The 19,213-nt window shown below is 41.7% G+C and overlaps 1 protein-coding gene across 1 annotated transcript; it reads left to right on the top strand.

Annotated features, from left to right (window-relative positions):
• Window positions 1–2,970: 2,970 nt before the first annotated feature.
• KLB (klotho beta) lies at window positions 2,971–18,536 on the top strand. The gene is made up of 5 exons (XM_003641245.6): window positions 2,971–3,826; window positions 10,939–11,443; window positions 13,094–13,362; window positions 14,177–15,320; window positions 17,755–18,536. Exons 1-5 carry the CDS (start codon window positions 3,089–3,091, stop codon window positions 18,111–18,113), a joined length of 3,015 nt encoding a protein of 1,004 aa, XP_003641293.4. The 5' UTR covers window positions 2,971–3,088; the 3' UTR covers window positions 18,114–18,536.
• The last annotated feature ends 677 nt before the right edge of the window (window positions 18,537–19,213 follow it).

Here is a 19,213-nt window from a genome sequence, read left to right as displayed (position 1 = left end):
GCAGTGATCAGAGAAGACCTCCTCATGTTTAATGAGAGGTTGTTTATAAAGAAAAGTTCTTTGTAAATCTATGATCTAGTTTCTATTGACACTAGGCTTTCTATAGCAGCTGTCGCAATTGTGTGTCTTTAGAAAAGACTTTTATCCCATCTCAAGCAGTTTTTGCTGTATAAGGTGAAGATAAGTTTTTTTTATTTGCATTGCACTGTGGAGAACAATTACATAAGCTGTGCTTTTTTGGAGCCCTTAACATCAGTAGGCCTGAGCAGCTGATGCTCACATAAACATCACATTTTTTCTAAGTGAACTTTCTAAGCCTTTTCTCTATCTTCATTTGAGTATCCAGGCAGAAAGAGTGTCCTTACTCAGATATGCTAGCATTGCATAAGTTCAAAACTCTCCTGCTTGCAATTCACTTGTTCCAAATTTCTACAGATCAAGCCCCAAGTTTCCAAGCTGAACCCATGAACTGAGAATATGTGATCAGTGGTCAAGTGAAAAGTTGGTTTCATAACTGGAATTGCTTAATATTGACAGAAGCAAGAATAGAAATTGGACAGATGAGAATTGAGCTTCCCAACTAATGCAGCATCAATGGCAGATGCCCTGGAGACCACAGCCTCTCCCAGCCTTGATTCGTTCCCAAACCAGGGTCATTAAATGCACGGTTGGAGGCAAGAAACCCCACGGTGGACATCCACAACAGCATCAGGGCCAGAGCCTGTTCTGACTTTGCCACCTGAGCTGGTGCAATAATTAAATCCTGCTTCTTCCCTTCCCCTCCAGCTGCACCTTCACTTCTCAGCAGTCCCTGCTCACATCTCACTTGGCTGTGCAAATGGTTTTCTGATTCAACAGTCACAGTATTTCCTTTCCCCAACTCTTTGCTCAGCTAATCACATCTCTCTTTCAAATCCAAGTCACTATATGATTGTCCTCAGTTTGTTTCCTTTTGATCAAGCAACGTTAGGGACTATCTAGCTAAAACGACAAAGCAGAAAGAAAATAAATTCAGTCATTTTCAAACCTTGATTAGGGCATGCTCCAAGTAATATAGGTAATAACAAAAGAAATGCAGTTAGTAACTTAATCTCAATTAAGCATCTGGGAGCACAAGCCTCTGCTGCACCCTTTGCATCTCGTGCAAATGCACCACACCATGTTTGGAATAAGGTGCAAGCTGTGCTAGCCCTGCTGTAATTGCTGGGCAGAAGCCTGTTGTTTATACTTTGTCAGTACAATCACCCCAGTGCTTTGAGCTTTCGTGGGTGCTTTGAGCTCAAACATATGTTGATAGTGGTATCTAACTACTTCAGTGTTACAGTAGCATCTATAATGACTTGTATTTCAGTTTTGCTTCATAGTACAGTACACACAGTTGAAACTTTTAAATGCTAAAACAGAAGGATTCTGTTCATGCAATAACTAACCCGATTAACATTTCAAATGCTATTCCATACAGTAAAAAATGAGTGTGTCAGTGTATACTGTAGATCCACTTGGTACAGGTCCTATCTACACCTCCCTTTCTCAAACTGCCTCTGTAGGATCTTTGCTGAGAAGCAGGGAGCAGCTTTTCCAGGTGCTGAGGGAGTGCTGGGTCTGCACTGTTGGACAGACTGACATTAGGTGGGTGGCTGCCCTGCCACTGGAGATCTGCAGCGAAGATGTTGGTGGGAGCTTTCTCCATCACCTAAGGTGAAACTGCCTCTTGTAAAGGTGCTGCTGTACAAAGGTGCATGGAGGTAGGTGTAGATTTTTGTTGTTCATCTTATAAACAAATATATAAAATATCTTCAATCTTCCACTGTTTTAATCAGCTTCATTGTTAAACTGAAGGTATGTCTGAATGGCATTGTGCAATGCTGGGAGAGACACCCGTGCTGCTTGCAAACATGCTCTCACAGGCAGCAGGAACAATAAAGCAGCCGTAGCCCAGCTGCCCATCTGGACTTTCATCTCCTGCATGTCAGCAGGGCTAATTCATCTGAGCACAGTGCTGTACCTACATGGTAAGTTGTTCCATGCTCAGAGCACACGACTGTCTTGCAGGTACAGATCCATTGCTGTCGAGCAACTCTGACTGTGAATACATTTTATATGACTGTATCTGAAGAAATCAAGAATGGCAGGCATCAGCCTTACGGTATTTATTAAATTTACCAAATCTTCACATGCGTAGCATAGCTGTAATTTGAAATATGTTTGCTCTGTAAGATATTCACTGTACTGATGGCCCAGCTGCAAGGTTATTAAATTAATAACAGAATGACATCTTTCAAGCCTAATTATCTTTGCTAATTATTTTTATTTAAAGAAATTAAAGGAAATTGCTTAAGGACTAGAAAAGACCCGTGTTAATTTGTACTGATGCTGCACATCAGGCTGTATGTAGGACTTTTATAAGATATAACAGCAGTTGTATGTATTTGGAATAAATACAGCCTTGCCTTGTGTTTCTACGTAATTACTGGGATGTGCGTATGTATGTTACAGTCTCTTTGTAGGCACGATTCTGTCTTTGATTCTAGTAATAAACTGTATGCTAATGCTGTATGTTACATTTCTCGTAGGTAAAATTAAACTCTGGGGGAAGACCTCCAAGCCCTTGGAGCACTCTTTCAGTTTAACGTGTGAGTCGTTAAAATTTTTAAATCACATTTTAATTGAAGACTTTGCAGTTAGAATTCTGTTTCTTTCACGTTTCCTTGAAATACAGTTGCAAGAGGAATAGAGAGCACCCCCTGTCACCTGTATGTTCCCATGCGAGTGACCAAGCTCTCTGTTTTGCTCGGGTAACGTATTTTCCTGCAGTAAGAACACAGCCGAGGTGTCCCAGTGACCACACAGAGGCCACCTCCCTAAAAATTACGCTGTTCTCTGACCCACCCCAGGTCTCACAGTTCAGGCTAATCATTGACAGGGCTTTTACGATCACAAGCTTTTAGTGAAGCTTTGATAAGACACTCCAGCAGTTAGCGGCAAGTGAAGACAGCCTGCACAGCAGGGACTCCAGGGAATGAATGGATTTCTTTCAGTATCGGTGAAGGGAATCTGACTTTTCATGCTGGCGTTATAAAGCAGCATAATGAGTGGCCAACAGCTGAAGAGATTTGTTGCTTTTTGGACATTAGTCGTCGTAAGGATTGTTGCTGGGCTTGCCGGAGAAGGAAGATCTGTGTGGAAAAAGGACCCCAACTCCAGTCCTGTGAATGAAACGCAGATGTTTTTGTATGACACTTTCCCCACAGAGTTTCTCTGGGGCGTAGGGACGGGGGCATTCCAGGTGGAAGGCAGCTGGAGGAAGGACGAGAGAGGACCCTCCGTCTGGGACCGCTTCATCCGCACAGAGCTCAGAGACGCTGAGAGCGCAGATGTTTCCAGTGACAGCTACACCTTGCTGGACAAAGATGTGTCAGCTCTGGATTTTTTAGGAGTTACCTTTTACCAGTTTTCAATCTCATGGTCAAGACTTTTTCCCACTGGAGTGGTGGCAGCTCCTAACGAGAAAGGACTCCAGTACTATAACACCCTTATTGACTCTCTGGTCTACAGAAATATTCACCCCGTGGTTACCCTATACCACTGGGACCTGCCCTTGACACTGCAAGAGCAATACGGGGGATGGAAAAATGAATCAGTCATTGATATTTTCAATGACTATGCCACCTTTTGCTTCCAGACCTTTGGGGATCGTGTTAAATATTGGATTACCATCCACAATCCTTATTTAGTTGCTTGGCATGGGTATGGCACAGGTATTCATGCTCCTGGAGAGAAAGGGAAAATAACCACTGTCTACGCTGTAGGACACAATCTGATCAAGGTACAGTATAATAAGGTTTTACAAACTAATCTTACACTGTCGTGGGAAAGTAATGGGAGAAATCAGTCATGTAACGTGAAAATACCAAGAAATAACTCTCAGCTAAGGCAGTCTTTAAAAGAATATTTTTTTAATCTTCGTGTTTATTTCCTTGTAGTCTCAACAGCTGATTCAGTAATTATTTTTCAGGTGCTTGTTTATTTTATCTATTTAAATTTCTTTTTGCTTGCAGCATCTACCTATTAAAGATCATGTGTTTCCTTCTTTATTCTTTTCATCTAGTTACACTGAAATGACTGTTCTGTCATTCAGCCACACTAAAATGACTATTCTATTAGCTCATACAGAGATTTTTTTTTCTATTTGCAAATGGGGTCAATTCTACCAGTAATAGAAGATATGCATGTATAAATATGATTAGTTCTGGCTTAGTAAGATTATATTGCGAAATGTTTATCAGTGACCTAACAAGGTCATCAGTTCTTGGTTTTGGAAGAAAACAAATGTCCTCTTCACTATTTAAGAGTTTCAAAATTACATTATTTCCATAGCAATTTCTGCATTTTCATTTTTTATGTGAGTGTTATTTTATATATCAGCTTTCTTCTACAGAATTAGACATCCAAGAGATTTCATCCCATGATCAGTAGCTTCAACAGCTTTAGTACTGGGTCCTAAATTCATAGTATTCTTGCTTTGCAAAGGGCAAGAAGAGAAGTCTGAAGAAAGTTATATTTTTAAGGAAAAATGTAGAGACATTCATGCTAATATCAAGAACTTAACAGAATTTACAGCATCTCTGATTTCATTCCACAGAGTAGCTTGTTCATATGCTTAAGAGTATATAGTCTTATTTTCTTGTGCTGTAATTTAAAACAATCTCCAACAACAGCAGTTCAAGATAATTAACAATATAAATACACCTTTTGTCATCTGTAGTGCTCTAAATACTTTAAAGAGCAAGTCGTTGTCCTGTCTGCTTGATAGAGAAACTAGTATAATTCTCCTACCATACCTTATAACTAACAAATACATCTGAATATATTTGTCATATAGAAAGAAGTACATGTAGAAGATACAATACATGTAAAGCATGTAATGCAAGTATGCGGTATGGCTTGCCTACGTTTCTGAGTGCCATAATCAAAACTGGGCTATCAGCTCGGCAGTGTCTGTATTTTCCCACAGTAAAATCCATATAAACACCACATAGCACAAAGAGAGCAATACCTCTGCTGAAGAATCAACTGGGTGTGCCAGCAAGCCAAGCACAGCCGGGTCTGATACGCAAATTACTAGGTGAAGTTTCTTGATGAATGTTATTTAACTCAGGCTTGAATTAATCGCTCATTTTAGCTTTAAAAGCTGTGCTTCTGAGCATAAACCATACCACTAAAAAGAAGGATTTAGTGAGACTTTGTGCAACACACAATACATTAACTGTTTATTCATTATTTTTGAGCAGAAGTTATTTTCATGTTGTATCTTTCTCACAGCACTGTGAACATTATGAAATGTATTAGCAATTTTCTTCAGTGGCACTGTAAAACTCCTGAAGGCTTTAGGTCTTCTTTACAAAGAAGTGTAAATTTGTTGTAAAGCATCTGGAGTGTAATGTTTTGTGGTTGGAGGTGGAACTGAAACTCTTGTGGAAACTGTTGACACAAGTCAACACGTCGTATATGTATATATGTGAATCTATCTATATAGAGATATTTCTTAATAAAACATAGTTAAAGCCAGCATACCACATAAGATGTGGGTGGTATGCTTTTCAAGGCAGGTAGTCAGAATCTATAAGAAGAAATTTATTTTAATTCTTAACTAACAACTTCAGTAGATTGAAGAAACCCAACAGCTTAGAACTCAAATATTTAGTTGGGGAAAAAAAAATCCACATGTTTTAGAACCAGTAAAACAATGATCTGCTTCCATGAATGAAGGTCATTAGGTAAATAATTATCTTATGAAGGATTTTCAACAAAAGAAGGATTTATCTGTCCTCCTCAAGCTCAGGAGACATATGCTGTTCCTAGCACAAGGTATGGCATGTGCTGTGTCAGCTGTTCCGTGTGCTTTCTTTCTGTGCTTCGCATCCTTCTAATGAAGCAGCCCAGATGCATCTTCTAAGAGCCAGCCCTGCTCTTGTTATTCAAGACCCAGAAATAAAACGAGCTACTGAATGAAGAAGCAAAGGCCGCTAAGCAGAGCGCTGGGGAGTTCTGCATTCGGCTTACAATATACAGATACCGATGTTTCCATCTAAAACATATGCCTGCATGTTACTATATACAGTACTCGTACACAGTGTGTCATAATGCTGGTGATCATCATGAAATACCTGAATACTACCTGAATACCTGAATACTAATTCACACATGGAAATTAATAGGAAATATGATGTTTGAAGCTGTTCAATTATAAATGGCTAATATTTTCACATAAGTTATTCGCTATTCAATCAGATGGTGGTCAGTAATATGAGGAACAAGTGAAATCGGATACCACATGGAGAGAGACAGTCAGCCTGTGTCTCCTTTTTTCATTAAAAGAGACTGTCCTTCGCAAAAGCAGCACTGGAACACGGTAAGGCATAACTTACCCTGTGACACTTGAAAGACACACCAACAAAAACAATGAGTTTGCTTCTGAGGCACTGCTGAGGTAGGGAAGAAAAGACTGCATACAGAAAAAAAAAAAATGGATGTATTTCTTTGATTTGGTAGTAGTTACATTGGACAAAAAGCAGGAAAATATGAAGCAGTTGAATCACTGTCACTGGAGCTAAACAGGTATTTATCAGATCGATTATCACCATTTTCTGCAGATCTAGTTATGTTCTTTCTGCTCCTTAGGCTGAGGTTTGTAAACACCACAGGCTACAGACCAGACTGTCTTTTCTTCTTCTGTATCAGTGCTCTCCAGGCAGTTCTGCCCTTGCTGTGACAGGCAGAAACTGACTTCTTTTTTTAATACCATATTTAAGACTGCTCACATTCCCTTCCGCCTTGCTGAAAAGTGCAGGAGAAAACTAGCAGAGCAAGGAAATCCCCCTACAAATTTTTTTCATTGACATGTTTTAATAACACACTCTTGGAAAATGCAATACCTTCCCTTCCAAACACATGATGTCTCCATATAGATCCATCACATCACAGATCAGGTTCCTCTCTGTGCCTGGCTGAGTTACTCCTAGCCCTCTGGTAGCAGTCACTGCACCAGGATCTCTTCATGGACACTATCACCTTTGGGATCTTTGGATGAGCATGTCCCAGAGAAGTCCAATAATTCATTCTCTTTAAAAACTAATTTCTACTGAAGGAATGGGGAATCATTTTATCTCCAAGACACTTTTTGCCCTTTCTTTCCTCAGGATCTTGAAAGATGAAGCTATACCAGTGCACATCTTTCTTACAACAGGAGAGAGATTGGTGTCCATCAAGTGCGGCTCCAGAGGGACAACAGAATTTTATGCTTACAAATGTCACTGCTGAAAGATTTTTCAAACAGTGCCAGTCATCAGTGATGACAGTGATGACAGTACTTCACAAGTTCTAAATAAGATTCATGCTTTTCTATACAATTTGTTGGTTTCAATTTAGCTTACTTAAAACTTCTTGGAAACCATCAGAAGAAAACATGCAATCCAAATGCAGAACGGCTAGCATTCATCAAATTCAATCATACAACTTTCCAACCAGCCCTTTGAAAACTTGATCACCCACATGTCCACAGCCCTTTTTGCCTCCACGAGGACTCAGTTTCAGAGTCAGATTGCAAAAAAAAAAGGCATTATCTCTACTGACCAGAGGGTATTTTTACCACAGCCCAAAAGTGCCTTGAACCAAAAGAAACTCTCCAAATAAGCCCCCCACACCTGCTCTGCTTCTAAAGCGATTTTTACACTCTCATCATCAGACTGTCTGTTCTAGCTCCTCATTCTTTAAAACCCGATTAACTAAACACAAAGGCAGAATCATTTTATTAGGATTTTATTAAATTCTCTTGCTGTCCAGCACACTGAAGTAACTCCACACTGTTTTGTGTATTCATTGTTGAGATATTCCATGCAAGCCACTCTACTGTAACAAATCTTAGGAATCTGAAAGTGTCGGTGTTTCTATAATAAGATTTTTGTCTATACAGAAGATAATTTACAGCAGCAGAGTTTGAAGGAGAGTGAGAATATTTCAGGAGAGAACAACAGTGTTGTCTTTCTACTATTAAACTGACTCATTCTATCTAGCCTTTTTGCAGGGTTAACACTAACCGGCTTACCACTCTTATGACTTTGAAGGCCATGGAATAATTGCTATACTAATGCCAGGACAATATGCTGAAATTAATGTCACACATATCTAGAATAAATACCCAGTATTGATCCTGCTTTCACTGTGTACTCAGCCTTGACATTTGTCCTTGATCTAGCAAGGAAAGTGGAAGATTAGGGATTAAACTGTAACTGAAAACAAAAGATTAGTCAAGATTTACTCAAAATAGTCATCGTAATGTATGATACAGCTATTAAATCAATGTTTATTTCACGTTTCATCTTACAAAAGAAATGCTAATAATCATTTGGTTCCATCAGTAACAGTTTGCAGTTAGAGTACGTCCTCCACCTGAGAATGCTAAGCTGCTTCACAGACAATTAACAGCTCAAAACAGAGTTATTGGCGAGCAAAAGCCATTGCATCTACAACAACTGCAAAAACCTTCAGTATAGACTGGTCACTTTTTTTTTTAATTGAGACAGCCTTTGGAATTAGGAAACATCAGTGATGCATATGAATCTGTGATGTGGAAATCTTACCTTGACTCATGCTAGATGCACGTATTTCTATTAGAGGTCTTCTCCTGTAGAATGGCACCTGTGGCTGCTTTCACACCTGCAGGCAGCGTTTTAGTAGTAACTTTATTTTTCTCTAACCAACTTCCTGAAATTGCATATGAAGCTAATGAGGTCTCCCTAATAGTCTTTTACCTGTCAGCAGTGCATTTTTAATTGGTTGTTTTTTGGCAAAGCCTTCTTCCTCCATTTTATTTAGAAGCGTGGGATTGCTAAGATTTACCAGATACCCCTGCCCTGCTACCTGGCTGTGTGAATAACACAGCTGACGTGAGCAAAGTTTTTCTTGCCAAACCAACAGAAACATGTATCTTTCATTAAGCAGGTGTCAGTATGCTGTGTCTGGGGAAAAATATTCACCAACCACGTAAAAATTCAGTAGGGGCAGGCAAGTGCAAGCTAACACCAGATTAAGGCTGGCCCTAGCAGCCATGTGGGACTGGAGGGACCTATGGGAGGGGACAGTGAGGGTAATGGAGGGAATGGCCACATAGATTTGCTGATAAGTCTGGTAAGAAATCCCTTTTATAATATTATAACTGTAGCTCTCGGTTTACCTCATGAGTACAATTTTGCTGGCCTCCCTTTAACCTGCATCTCAAAGGTTAATGTTGCTTTATCAGTACTTTCAAAGACAGACCTTGAACGAATGTTACAAGCATGACCTTAGAAACCATAAACAACTGATACACAAAATTTCACAGACTGTCATTCCACAGAACTCCTGAGCTTAACCACATACCTACCTGACATCAGGCCTTTTTCTTTTTTTCTTCTTCCAAGCTGTGCAGTTCTAGATAAATTAGCTGAAATTATTGCCAAATGTAAGCAGTGCTGTTTGGCTTCGTAATGTCAATCTAACTCAGCACTACAAGTGTTTCACAATGTTTCTCCGTGCTTTTCTGGGTGCAAACAGTCATTTGCTTTCCAGTTTAGTGTATGGAGCCGTACTTCAGGAGCAATGTAAACCCTGAGTTATTGGACAACTCATCAGCAGGAGGAGGTGTCAGCTCCTCTTCTCTGTCACATCCATCTCCACAGCATCCAAAGCCATCCTTCTCTGACACCTGCAATCTCCTATGTTCCTGTACAGGACTCAGAACAATGCTAGTGCCTCCTAAATCTCCAATACATTAGTTTTAATGCACAGACCATAAACATTTTGACTTATGTGATCTCTTAACTAAATAATGAATGTGACATTCAACGGTAATTCTGGTGTGTGACAATGTTAAACTGTCTAAAACGTGATGACGATCTGAGAAACTGAATTACAATGCAATACAGGGTATGTTTTCATTGCCACTGATACACTTGGCAAAACTTGTGTCTGTCCTAGAGAAGGCATTGTTTGGCATCACCTGAGTGCTGATATGTGCCGTAACTAATAAAACTTGGGAAATGCAGCTGCCAGATTTCCTTTTAAAACCGAAGTGGTGCTGCTGTCAGAATGAATGCTTAGAAGGAACAAGCTATATTCTGTTCTGTTTCATAAACTGTCAGGAAAACTGTAATTATAGCAACTTCAAGGAAGAAATGAACTGTAAGCCTGGATCAAAATTCTCACACTATGAAACAACGTTTTGATTCAGATTTTGCAGCTGCAGCTTAGAGCTTCCTCTACACTTTGAACATGGGATACTTGAAGTGGAACACTCGTACAATTAGTGCAAATTCAAACACATGAAAGTGCATCCTAAGAACAAAGCAGAGGGGATGCGGTCTGATCAGAGCCAATTCAGGTAGCCCCCACAGCACATAGTCAATCAGTAGCACAGAGCATATGGACACAGGAGACATAATTTGAGATATATAATTAATGTAAAAACTGTAATTAACAGTTTAAAAATTTAACTCTACCAGCAGTCAGTGCTTTACAAGGAAAGAACTAGCTGGGACTGTGCAGATCACTGATAGCCCACTGTCAACAGCTGTTTGATCTAAGATTAGCTATAAGAGCCATTTCACATACCTGCTGGAACATCTAACAACCTTCAGACCTATACCAAAAGGCAAAAAACCCCAACTCTGATGCATCATAGCAACAGCACACAGGAGATGCTGAGTATCTGAAGACCTTGCATTTTAGCAGCTATCGCCCAGTGCATCTCTTCAGGGCGACTGTTGTACCTTAACCATTCAGTGATATTGCCACAGAAGTCTGCAGCAGATCAAACCGAGCTACCTGGCTGGCCGCCTGCCTACATACACACACACAGATTTATTAAATAGCAGCAATTCAACCTTATTTTTCTTTCACCAGGCTCATGCAAAAGTCTGGCACAACTACAAGAAGCACTTTCAACCGTATCAGAAGGGACTGATGTCCATAGTCTTGGGATCCCACTGGATCGAACCCAACAGATCGGAAGACGCTTTGGACATCTCTAAATGCCAGCAGTCTGTGGAGAGAGTACTCGGATGGTTTGCTAAACCCATCCACGGGGACGGCGATTATCCAGAGGAACTGAAAAATGAATCTTTTTTGCCACGCTTTACTGAGGATGAAAAAAAGTACATAAAAGGAACAGCCGACTTCTTTGCATTTTCCTTCGGTCCCGATAACTTCAAACCTCCAAACACCCTACCAAAAATGGGACAAAACTTGTCGCTCAATTTGAGGGAAGTACTGAACTGGATTAAACTGGAGTACGGCAGCCCTCGGATCTTCATTGCAGAGAACGGCTGGTTCACTGACAGCCACGTGAAAACCGATGACACCACTGCCATCTACATGATGAAAAACTTCATAAACAAGGTGTTGCAAGGTTTGTGCACAGCTGAGCTGTTGGATTCTCTTTTGGATATATCTTCATAGGAAAATTTTAAAGATAATTTAGCTTTTTAATGATTTGATCTTTTTTAAAAAGACGTAACGCCAACTAAGTTAATTATTAATTATTTCTGCTGCCGAAGCGCAAGCCACAGACCAGGATCCACTGGTTGTAGTGTTGTACAAACAGAAAAAATATGTAGTCCCCGTCCCAGAAAGCTAAAGTCCAACATCTGGGTACAAAACTGAGTCCAAAATGAATGTAAACAAATACAATGCATATCACTTGTCACTGATGGCAGCCCGACTGTAAAACCTTTGTGTGGGCATGTATCTTGACAGCAGGAAAATAAGGCAATGACAGCAGGCTGTCATTGCCGTGCCGAGCCCCTCCTTCAATGCCAAATGCATGGAATTAATCAGCAGGAGAATGGCAATCGTTCTTGGGGATTACACCATGCCAAGCAGAAGATAACATGTTTTAAATACACAGGACAAATATTGGTATTTTCCCTTCATAAAGCCAGAGGGCAGGGTCTGCTCTCTGAAGGCCAAAGATTTAATTTTATATGAAACATTACTGCTGTTAATATCTGAAGCCTCTGCAAAACCTGCATTTTTCCATTTCGGTGTTGGAGGGTAGGAGGCACCTATGGCTTGGGTGCCAGCCTCAGCTGAGGCCATGCCCTCCTGCACCACGCAGTGTGTGCCATGCTGCTGCGGTGGGTGGCTCTGGTCCTTCACAAAGACCTTTTAATCCTCAGCAAAGGGAAAACACGTGAAATCAGAATGTCTGGCCACCAACAATCAAAATCGAGCTCCTAATGAAGGTTGTCTAGATCAAGTTGTTCCAAACTGCAAACTTCACTTAGCCTAGTATATATGACATGGCCTGATTTGTCCGATTTTGAGGTTACATTCCTGTATTTGGTTTATAATACTTTAAATACTGCATGGCCACAGCAGGGGAGCCTTGAGGCAGGACTGGATTTGAAGTTGTGTGACAGGTAGATTATTAGGTATGAAAATCCAACCCTCTTCTGCAGCAGGTCTGTCTGCAATAACCATCTGTGGGCCCAAACTTCTGAAATGTTTGGGTCAGTGCTCAACTAATAACTACAAGAACTGCAATCTGTATTTTTATATATATCAATACTTCAACCTGTTTCAAAATACAGAGTAACCCCTTCATTAAGGTGTTTTTTTTTTCCTTTTTGTGAAGGAAATTATATCTAATCAACAATAACACTCCAAATATATTCTCATATTTTTATTGACAGAAAAATCTACTCTCATATAAATTTCCTGCCTGCAGCAGAATCACTTTGATCTGTTTAACCACCAAACATCATTTGTATAGGCCAAATTGGAATGGGCTGCTGGTTATTGACATGGCATGTAGTGGGCTATATGGAGTTGTACCGTGTGTGTCAGAGGAGAGTGCTGAAAGCTTTGCACTCTATGCCTGTAACTTACAGTGCGGCAAATCGCGAAATTAAGTTGCATAAAATCACCACTGCAATGAACAGATCCCAGCTACCATTGTTGGAGGCAACTGAAACTTATCTCTTACAGCTGTTACTTTCCTATATGTACCTTAGAGTACTAAATATATGGTTCATGAATGTTAATTTCTCTCATGCAGCTATTAAATATGACAACATAGATGTGTTCGGTTACACAGCCTGGTCACTCCTTGATGGCTTTGAATGGCAACATGCCTACAAAATCCGGCGTGGATTATTTTATGTGGATTTCAAAAGTGAAAAAAAGGAACGGATTCCCAAGTCATCTGCACTTTACTATAAACAAATCATACAGGAAAATGGCTTCTTCCCAAGAGAGTCTACACCAAGTGTTCAAGCTCAGTTTTCCTGTGACTTCTCCTGGGGTATCACTGAGTCTGTTCTCAAGGTAAGAGTAAATAAAATACAGAAATGACCACTGGAGGCAGAGCAATTGTGAGTTTACTTTGTGAGTAAAAGACTGGGTGCAGTACCTTTCATTCAGGAATCTCACTGCACACCATCTTCTTTCCCAACTGTTTCCTGCAGTACCTATTTCAGCTTTAAATCTGGTAGACAGGATGAGCAACGTGCATGGCAGTGCTGAGATACTCTCTGTCCTCACATACAGAAAGGCAGTCCAGTGAAAAAAAACATTAACCACCTCCAAGTACCAACAAAGCTCTGTAATTAATCCTACGTATCAACAACTGTAGGGAAAAAAAGTAAAGCTTCGATATATTCTGTTAAGCATTCTGAGTAAATATACAGCAGAGAAAAGACCACTTCCTTTAAAAGAATTACTTTAAACTTCACTATATTATGCTACAAATTGCACAAAAAGTGTTAAAAATAACAGTAGAAGTATATCCTTTTCTACATAGAAACTTGTTAACTAGTAGCACATAGCAGAGACGGAATTCATACTAAGCACTACGCATTGTTTGTGTCAGATATTTGCACGGGCAGAAGGACTGCCAGTAAGAACAGGGACTGGACTGTTGTGCCATGGTTGCACAAGATTGGCCTTGGCAGTAGTGCCAGAACAGTCCGTGCCCACCTGTTACATCCCCTGCTGCCTCTGCAGCACCACCAGAACCGTCCTGTGTGTGACCTCAGAGGGAACCCATCCGGGGCTCCTATCTATGTGAAAATGGACATAGTGTATGCTGGTGGAGGGGTCCGTGTGACCTCATTTTAACATACTGCTTTCCATTCCCCAGGCGGAGTCCGTGGCTTCCTCACCCCAGTTCTGCGACCCAAACCTCTACCTGTGGAACATCACAGGAGATGGGCTCCTGCACAAAGTGGAAGGAGTGAAACTAAAAACCCGGCCGGCACAGTGTACGGATTTCGTCAGTATTAAAAAGCAACTTGACCTCCTGGAAAAAATGAAAGTCACCCACTACAGATTTGCACTTGACTGGTCACTGATTTTACCCAATGGAGATTTGTCAGTGGTCAACAGACAGGTGCTGAGGTATTACAGATGCGTGATTAGCGAAGTGCTAAAACTCAACATCCAGTCTATGGTCACCCTGTACTACCCAACGCACGCCTACCTGGGCCTGCCGGGCCCTTTGCTGCAGACAGGAGGGTGGCTCAACCGGTCTACAGCCTACGCTTTTCAAGACTACGCGGCTTTATGCTTTCAGGAGCTTGGTGATTTGGTTAAGCTCTGGATTACAATAAATGAGCCTAACCGACTCAGTGACGTCTACAACAGGAGCAGCAGCGACACATACCGGGCAGCGCACAATTTGCTAATAGCGCATGCCATGGCCTGGAGAACATACGACGAGCAGTACCGCTCCTTCCAGTACGGCAAAGTGTCCCTATCCCTGCACTCGGATTGGGCCGAGCCTGCCAACCCCTACTTTGAGTCCCATGCCAAAGCTGCCAACAGGTTCCTTCAGTTTGAAATAGGCTGGTTTGCCGACCCCATATTTAAGACCGGGGACTATCCAGCTACAATGAGGGAATACATTCACTTTAAAAACAGAAAAGGCCTCTCACACTCTTCACTGCCGTCTTTCACAAGCGAGGAAAGGAAGCTCATTAAAGGTGCAGCTGACTTCTATGCGCTGAATCACTTCACCACACGATTTGTGATTCACGAGCCCCAGAACGGGAGCCAGTATGAGTTTGACCGTGACATCCAGTTCCTGCAGGACATCACCTGCCTGAGCTCCCCTTCCCGGCTGGCAGTGGTGCCCTGGGGAGTGCGCAAGGTTCTGAAGTGGATTAAAAGAACCTACGGTGACATAGATATCTACATCACGGCAAACGGAATAGATGACCAGTCCTTGGACAACGATGAGCTTCGGAACTATTACTTAGAAAAATACGTACAAGAGGTTTTAAAAGGTGAGTCTATGATAGATCCCTCAGAGCTGTTTTCGTGGCACAGACCCAGGACCCAAGCTTTGCCCAATGCAGAGGCAGATGTGGGAAGGGGCCCACATCAACAGAGTAGCTACTCTGAAGTTTGTAGGAGATAGCATTTGAGATCAACAAATATCGAGAGACAACTCTAATTTCTGCTTTACAAGGAACAGCAGGAGCCTCCTTGCTTGCTTCCTGATCAGGAGTCATTGAAAGCACAAGCAAGTCCAAGGAGACCTGAAGGGACATGCAGAAGAAAGATGGAATGATGTTATGCTTTAATGAGCTGCTGCTGAAGGGAGAGTTCTAGTTCCTGCTCCACTACTTGCTCTTATCCTTGTACCTACAGAACAGAATCTAGTTCTTTGCTTTAGAGAAAAAATAATAAGCAGTTGTGGAGGTAGAGGACAAAACATAGGCTCTCTTTTTGTTGAAGGTGATGATCTTCAGCAGTAGCTTACTGTACAAGAGGGATGCTGTGGAGACCTCATCCTTCACATACCACTTTCTGCAACTAGATATTAAACAGGAGCCGAGAGCTCTGCTCAGCCTTTCATGAGAAATGCAGCAGTGCTGTGTTGTTAGGCTAAGACCCAGGCAGCCATGGAAAGGTACATGAAAGGCGGTGGTACCTGAACGGTACAGCCAATGGTGTGCAATACATCCCTGCACTCCTACTGGCAGTCATAGAATCATAGAATCATAGAATAGCTAAGGTTGGAACAGACCCACAGGATCACCCAGTCCAACCATTCACCCTTCACCAATGGTTCCCGCTAAACCATGTCCCTCAACACAACGTCCAAACGCTCTTTGAACACCACCAGGCTCAGTGACTCCACCACCTCTCTGGGCAGCCCATTCCAGTGCCTGACCACCCTTTCAGAGAAGCAGTATTTCCTAACGTCCAGCCTGAATCTTCCCTGGTGCAGCTTGAAGCCATTCCCTCTAGTCCTATCACTAGTCACACGAGTCACCAGAGACTTCCCCAGCCAGGCCACGGGATGTCCAAAAGCTCCTCTGGGGCACCTGTCCCTTAACACAGGCTGAACATCCTGGCTCTCCAGGAGCTAAATATGTGAAAAATGAGGCAGGTCTTACTCATAGCTAGGCATGGCTTCAGATTGCTTCTGGACACTAACAATAAGCAGAGCATTTCCCCTCCAGTGCTTAGATCTTTCCCAATTACTACAGAATTGATGAACATTTGCTGGTTTACTTTTCATGCCAATTCCACACTACAAACTAAGGGACAGTAAGTTATTCTGCTGCTACCCAAAGAAAAAGGTCATTTACAGGGCAACCATCACAGTGCTCCCAGTTCAATTTCCAGATAGCGTGATACCTCAGACTATTCATGGAAACATCTCCCCAGTTTACAATGCTTTTGCTGAGTCTGGCTCACATCCTCAATTATGCTTTCTGCTTACATATGAGATGTTTACTCACCAAGGTCTGTTATTTATGATTTCATTTAAGTATTTTTCGCCCAGCGCTTGCACACAGCAGGGTAACAGTCACATACATTGAGGGGCTGAGCAGCTGGGTCTGGAATAAGGCAGGACTTTCATCACCACTCTCAGGACCCAGCTGGCCATCTCCTCTCCATAGGTCCTGCAGGTGGGTTCACAAAAGAGCAGGGCCTCACTTTTGTCAGAGAGGAAAGCTCCGAACTCTTAACCAGCTCTGACCTGCAGACTCAAAGGAAAACAAGTTGAGAGGCCTTCCATTTCCTAAACTCTGCCTGTGGGAGCTGGCATCCCACTGCCTCGCAAAAGCAGCAGCTCTTACCTCCAGCTGACATTAGAAATGGTAAGCTGGGAACATCAGCATTTGCACACAAGCAAGATACCACAGCGTGTGAAGGAATGAGGACAGTGAAGTTCATCTCCCCCTCATCTACCTCCTTTTCTCAGTGAAGGTATCACCTGAATTTTAAGATCGCTTCCTTTTCACATCCTGGCCCAAACGCAAGGAAGTAGGAAAGCAGCAGCACTCAGTCTTGTTGGTCTCCTCAGTTACAGCTCTGAACTGCAGGCCTGGTCCCACTGCCTGACACAACGCAGGAGCTGGGAGGGAGGCTGGCTGGCACTTACTGAAACATTCCCAAGTGCCATTTATACATGCAGGCGTTCAGAGATATGGGCTACGCGTCTGTGCAAATCCACTTTTCATAGGGCAGGTCCACAAAATTCCCAGGTTCAAACTTTTTTTAGAACAATGATGCATTGTTTCTAATTAATACAGCAGAAGCTGAGTATTTTTAGAAGCAATAACTGCAAGTAAATATTTTACGATGTAGTTATACTCTTTAAATGGATAATCATTTGTAAACTTAACTCATTACCAGAAGGTCTGCAAGTCATACAAAAATTTATTAGCAATATTAACAACTCTCTTCTTTTTTTCCTCCCAGCATACTACGTTGACAAAGTCAAGGTTAGAGGCTACTATGCATTTAAACTGACCGAAGAAAAATCTAAGCCCAGATTTGGATTCTTCACCTCCGACTCAAAAGGAAAGCCTTCAATAAAATTTTACAACAACCTGATAAGCAATAATGGCTTTCCTGCCGACTACTCTGTCTGTGATCCGTCCAACGAGAAGCGGTGTAGCTTCTGTTTGTTTGTTTCTCAGAAGAAGCCATTCATATTCTTTGCCTGCTGTCTTTTCTCCACTCTGATCTTGCTTTTAACTATTATTGTTTTTCACAAAAGAAAAAAAAGAAAACATTTCAAGGCAAAGAGGATCCAGCACATCTGTGGGTCACTTTAATAAGGGGGCACGAGCCCACTTTGAACAGGATTCGTGGCTGTGCATTCTACAGAGGACCATACAGAATAGGCAACTGCAGAAAAGCACTATGTGAGTCACTCCAGTTATATACACCGAACACCTCAGCTGAAAACAGAAGGTAACTGTATGCACAGGAAGACGAGCTATGATACCTGCTTCTGGTGAAATCACTTTTCTCTACTTTCTGTATGTATAAAGAAAACGTGATGACTTTCTTGTGCCTTGGAATAACCTTACAAACTGTTTGACTTGAAGAGATATTAGTCTGTGAGAACTGATATGCACTTTTATACAGACCTCTTTGGACCAAAACTTCCTCAGATGTATATTCATGCTACGAATGATGTTAAACATGAAACTGCAAGTGGCAGTTTATAAATAAAAGTGTTGGTAAACACCAAATGGGTAGGTGCAATCACTATCTGTAACTTTGCACTTTTGGAGCAACTACCTACTACTATTCTGTCACTTCCAGATGCCCCTGAACACTGAAAATAGCATCAAACACAAGGTAAGTGATGTGATTTCTGTTTCTGTTGTTATAAAAGCATACAGAACCTCAATAAGACCTGAGATGTGTTTACCTCCATCTTGCAGAAACACTGCTACCTAGAGAGAAACATCCTTACCCATCCAAGGCAGTCACCACTTCCAGCTGTTAGTGTCAAAGTCCATACACCCACACAAAACTACCAGGGCACAAAAGTACACTGACAGTGAAGGATTAAGGCACCTAAATATTGTGGATCCTTATGCACAGCCAACTAGAAACTTGGCATATATCCTCAAACTAGTACATGTGCAACCAACTGAACCCCCATCACCCAACCTTAAATCTCAGTTCATAAATGCACAACTACTCCTCTGGTGTATTTCAAGTACTGGCCAACATCACAGGAAGTCGATTTATTCGTAAGGCAAGTAGCAGTAAAACCATGGATTCTTTTGAACATGAAAACGCTCTGCCAGAACAACAAATGGCAGTATTAGAGATGCACGTGTCCATTACCTGGACAAAAATCTTCCACCTATGCAGCCACTTTCATGTGCAACCCACTCCGGGGAAGTACTTTAGCAGA

The sequence above is a fragment of the Gallus gallus genome, chromosome 4 (assembly GCF_016699485.2).
Source record: "Gallus gallus isolate bGalGal1 chromosome 4, bGalGal1.mat.broiler.GRCg7b, whole genome shotgun sequence".
NCBI lineage: Eukaryota > Metazoa > Chordata > Aves > Galliformes > Phasianidae > Gallus > Gallus gallus.
Note: the sequence above shows the minus strand (reverse complement) of the source record. Positions and strands in the feature narration are given on the sequence as shown.

Bases quoted from the DNA above. Each gene is read 5' to 3' on its own strand.
- KLB (XM_003641245.6), top strand. From the start codon at position 3,089: ATGAGTGGCCAACAGCTGAAGAGATTTGTTGCTTTTTGGACATTAGTC. The intron at 3,827-10,938 runs GTACAGTATAAT...TTCTTTCACCAG, and splicing joins TAGGACACAATCTGATCAAG to GCTCATGCAAAAGTCTGGCA. The intron at 15,321-17,754 runs GTGAGTCTATGA...TTTTCCTCCCAG, and splicing joins CGTACAAGAGGTTTTAAAAG to CATACTACGTTGACAAAGTC.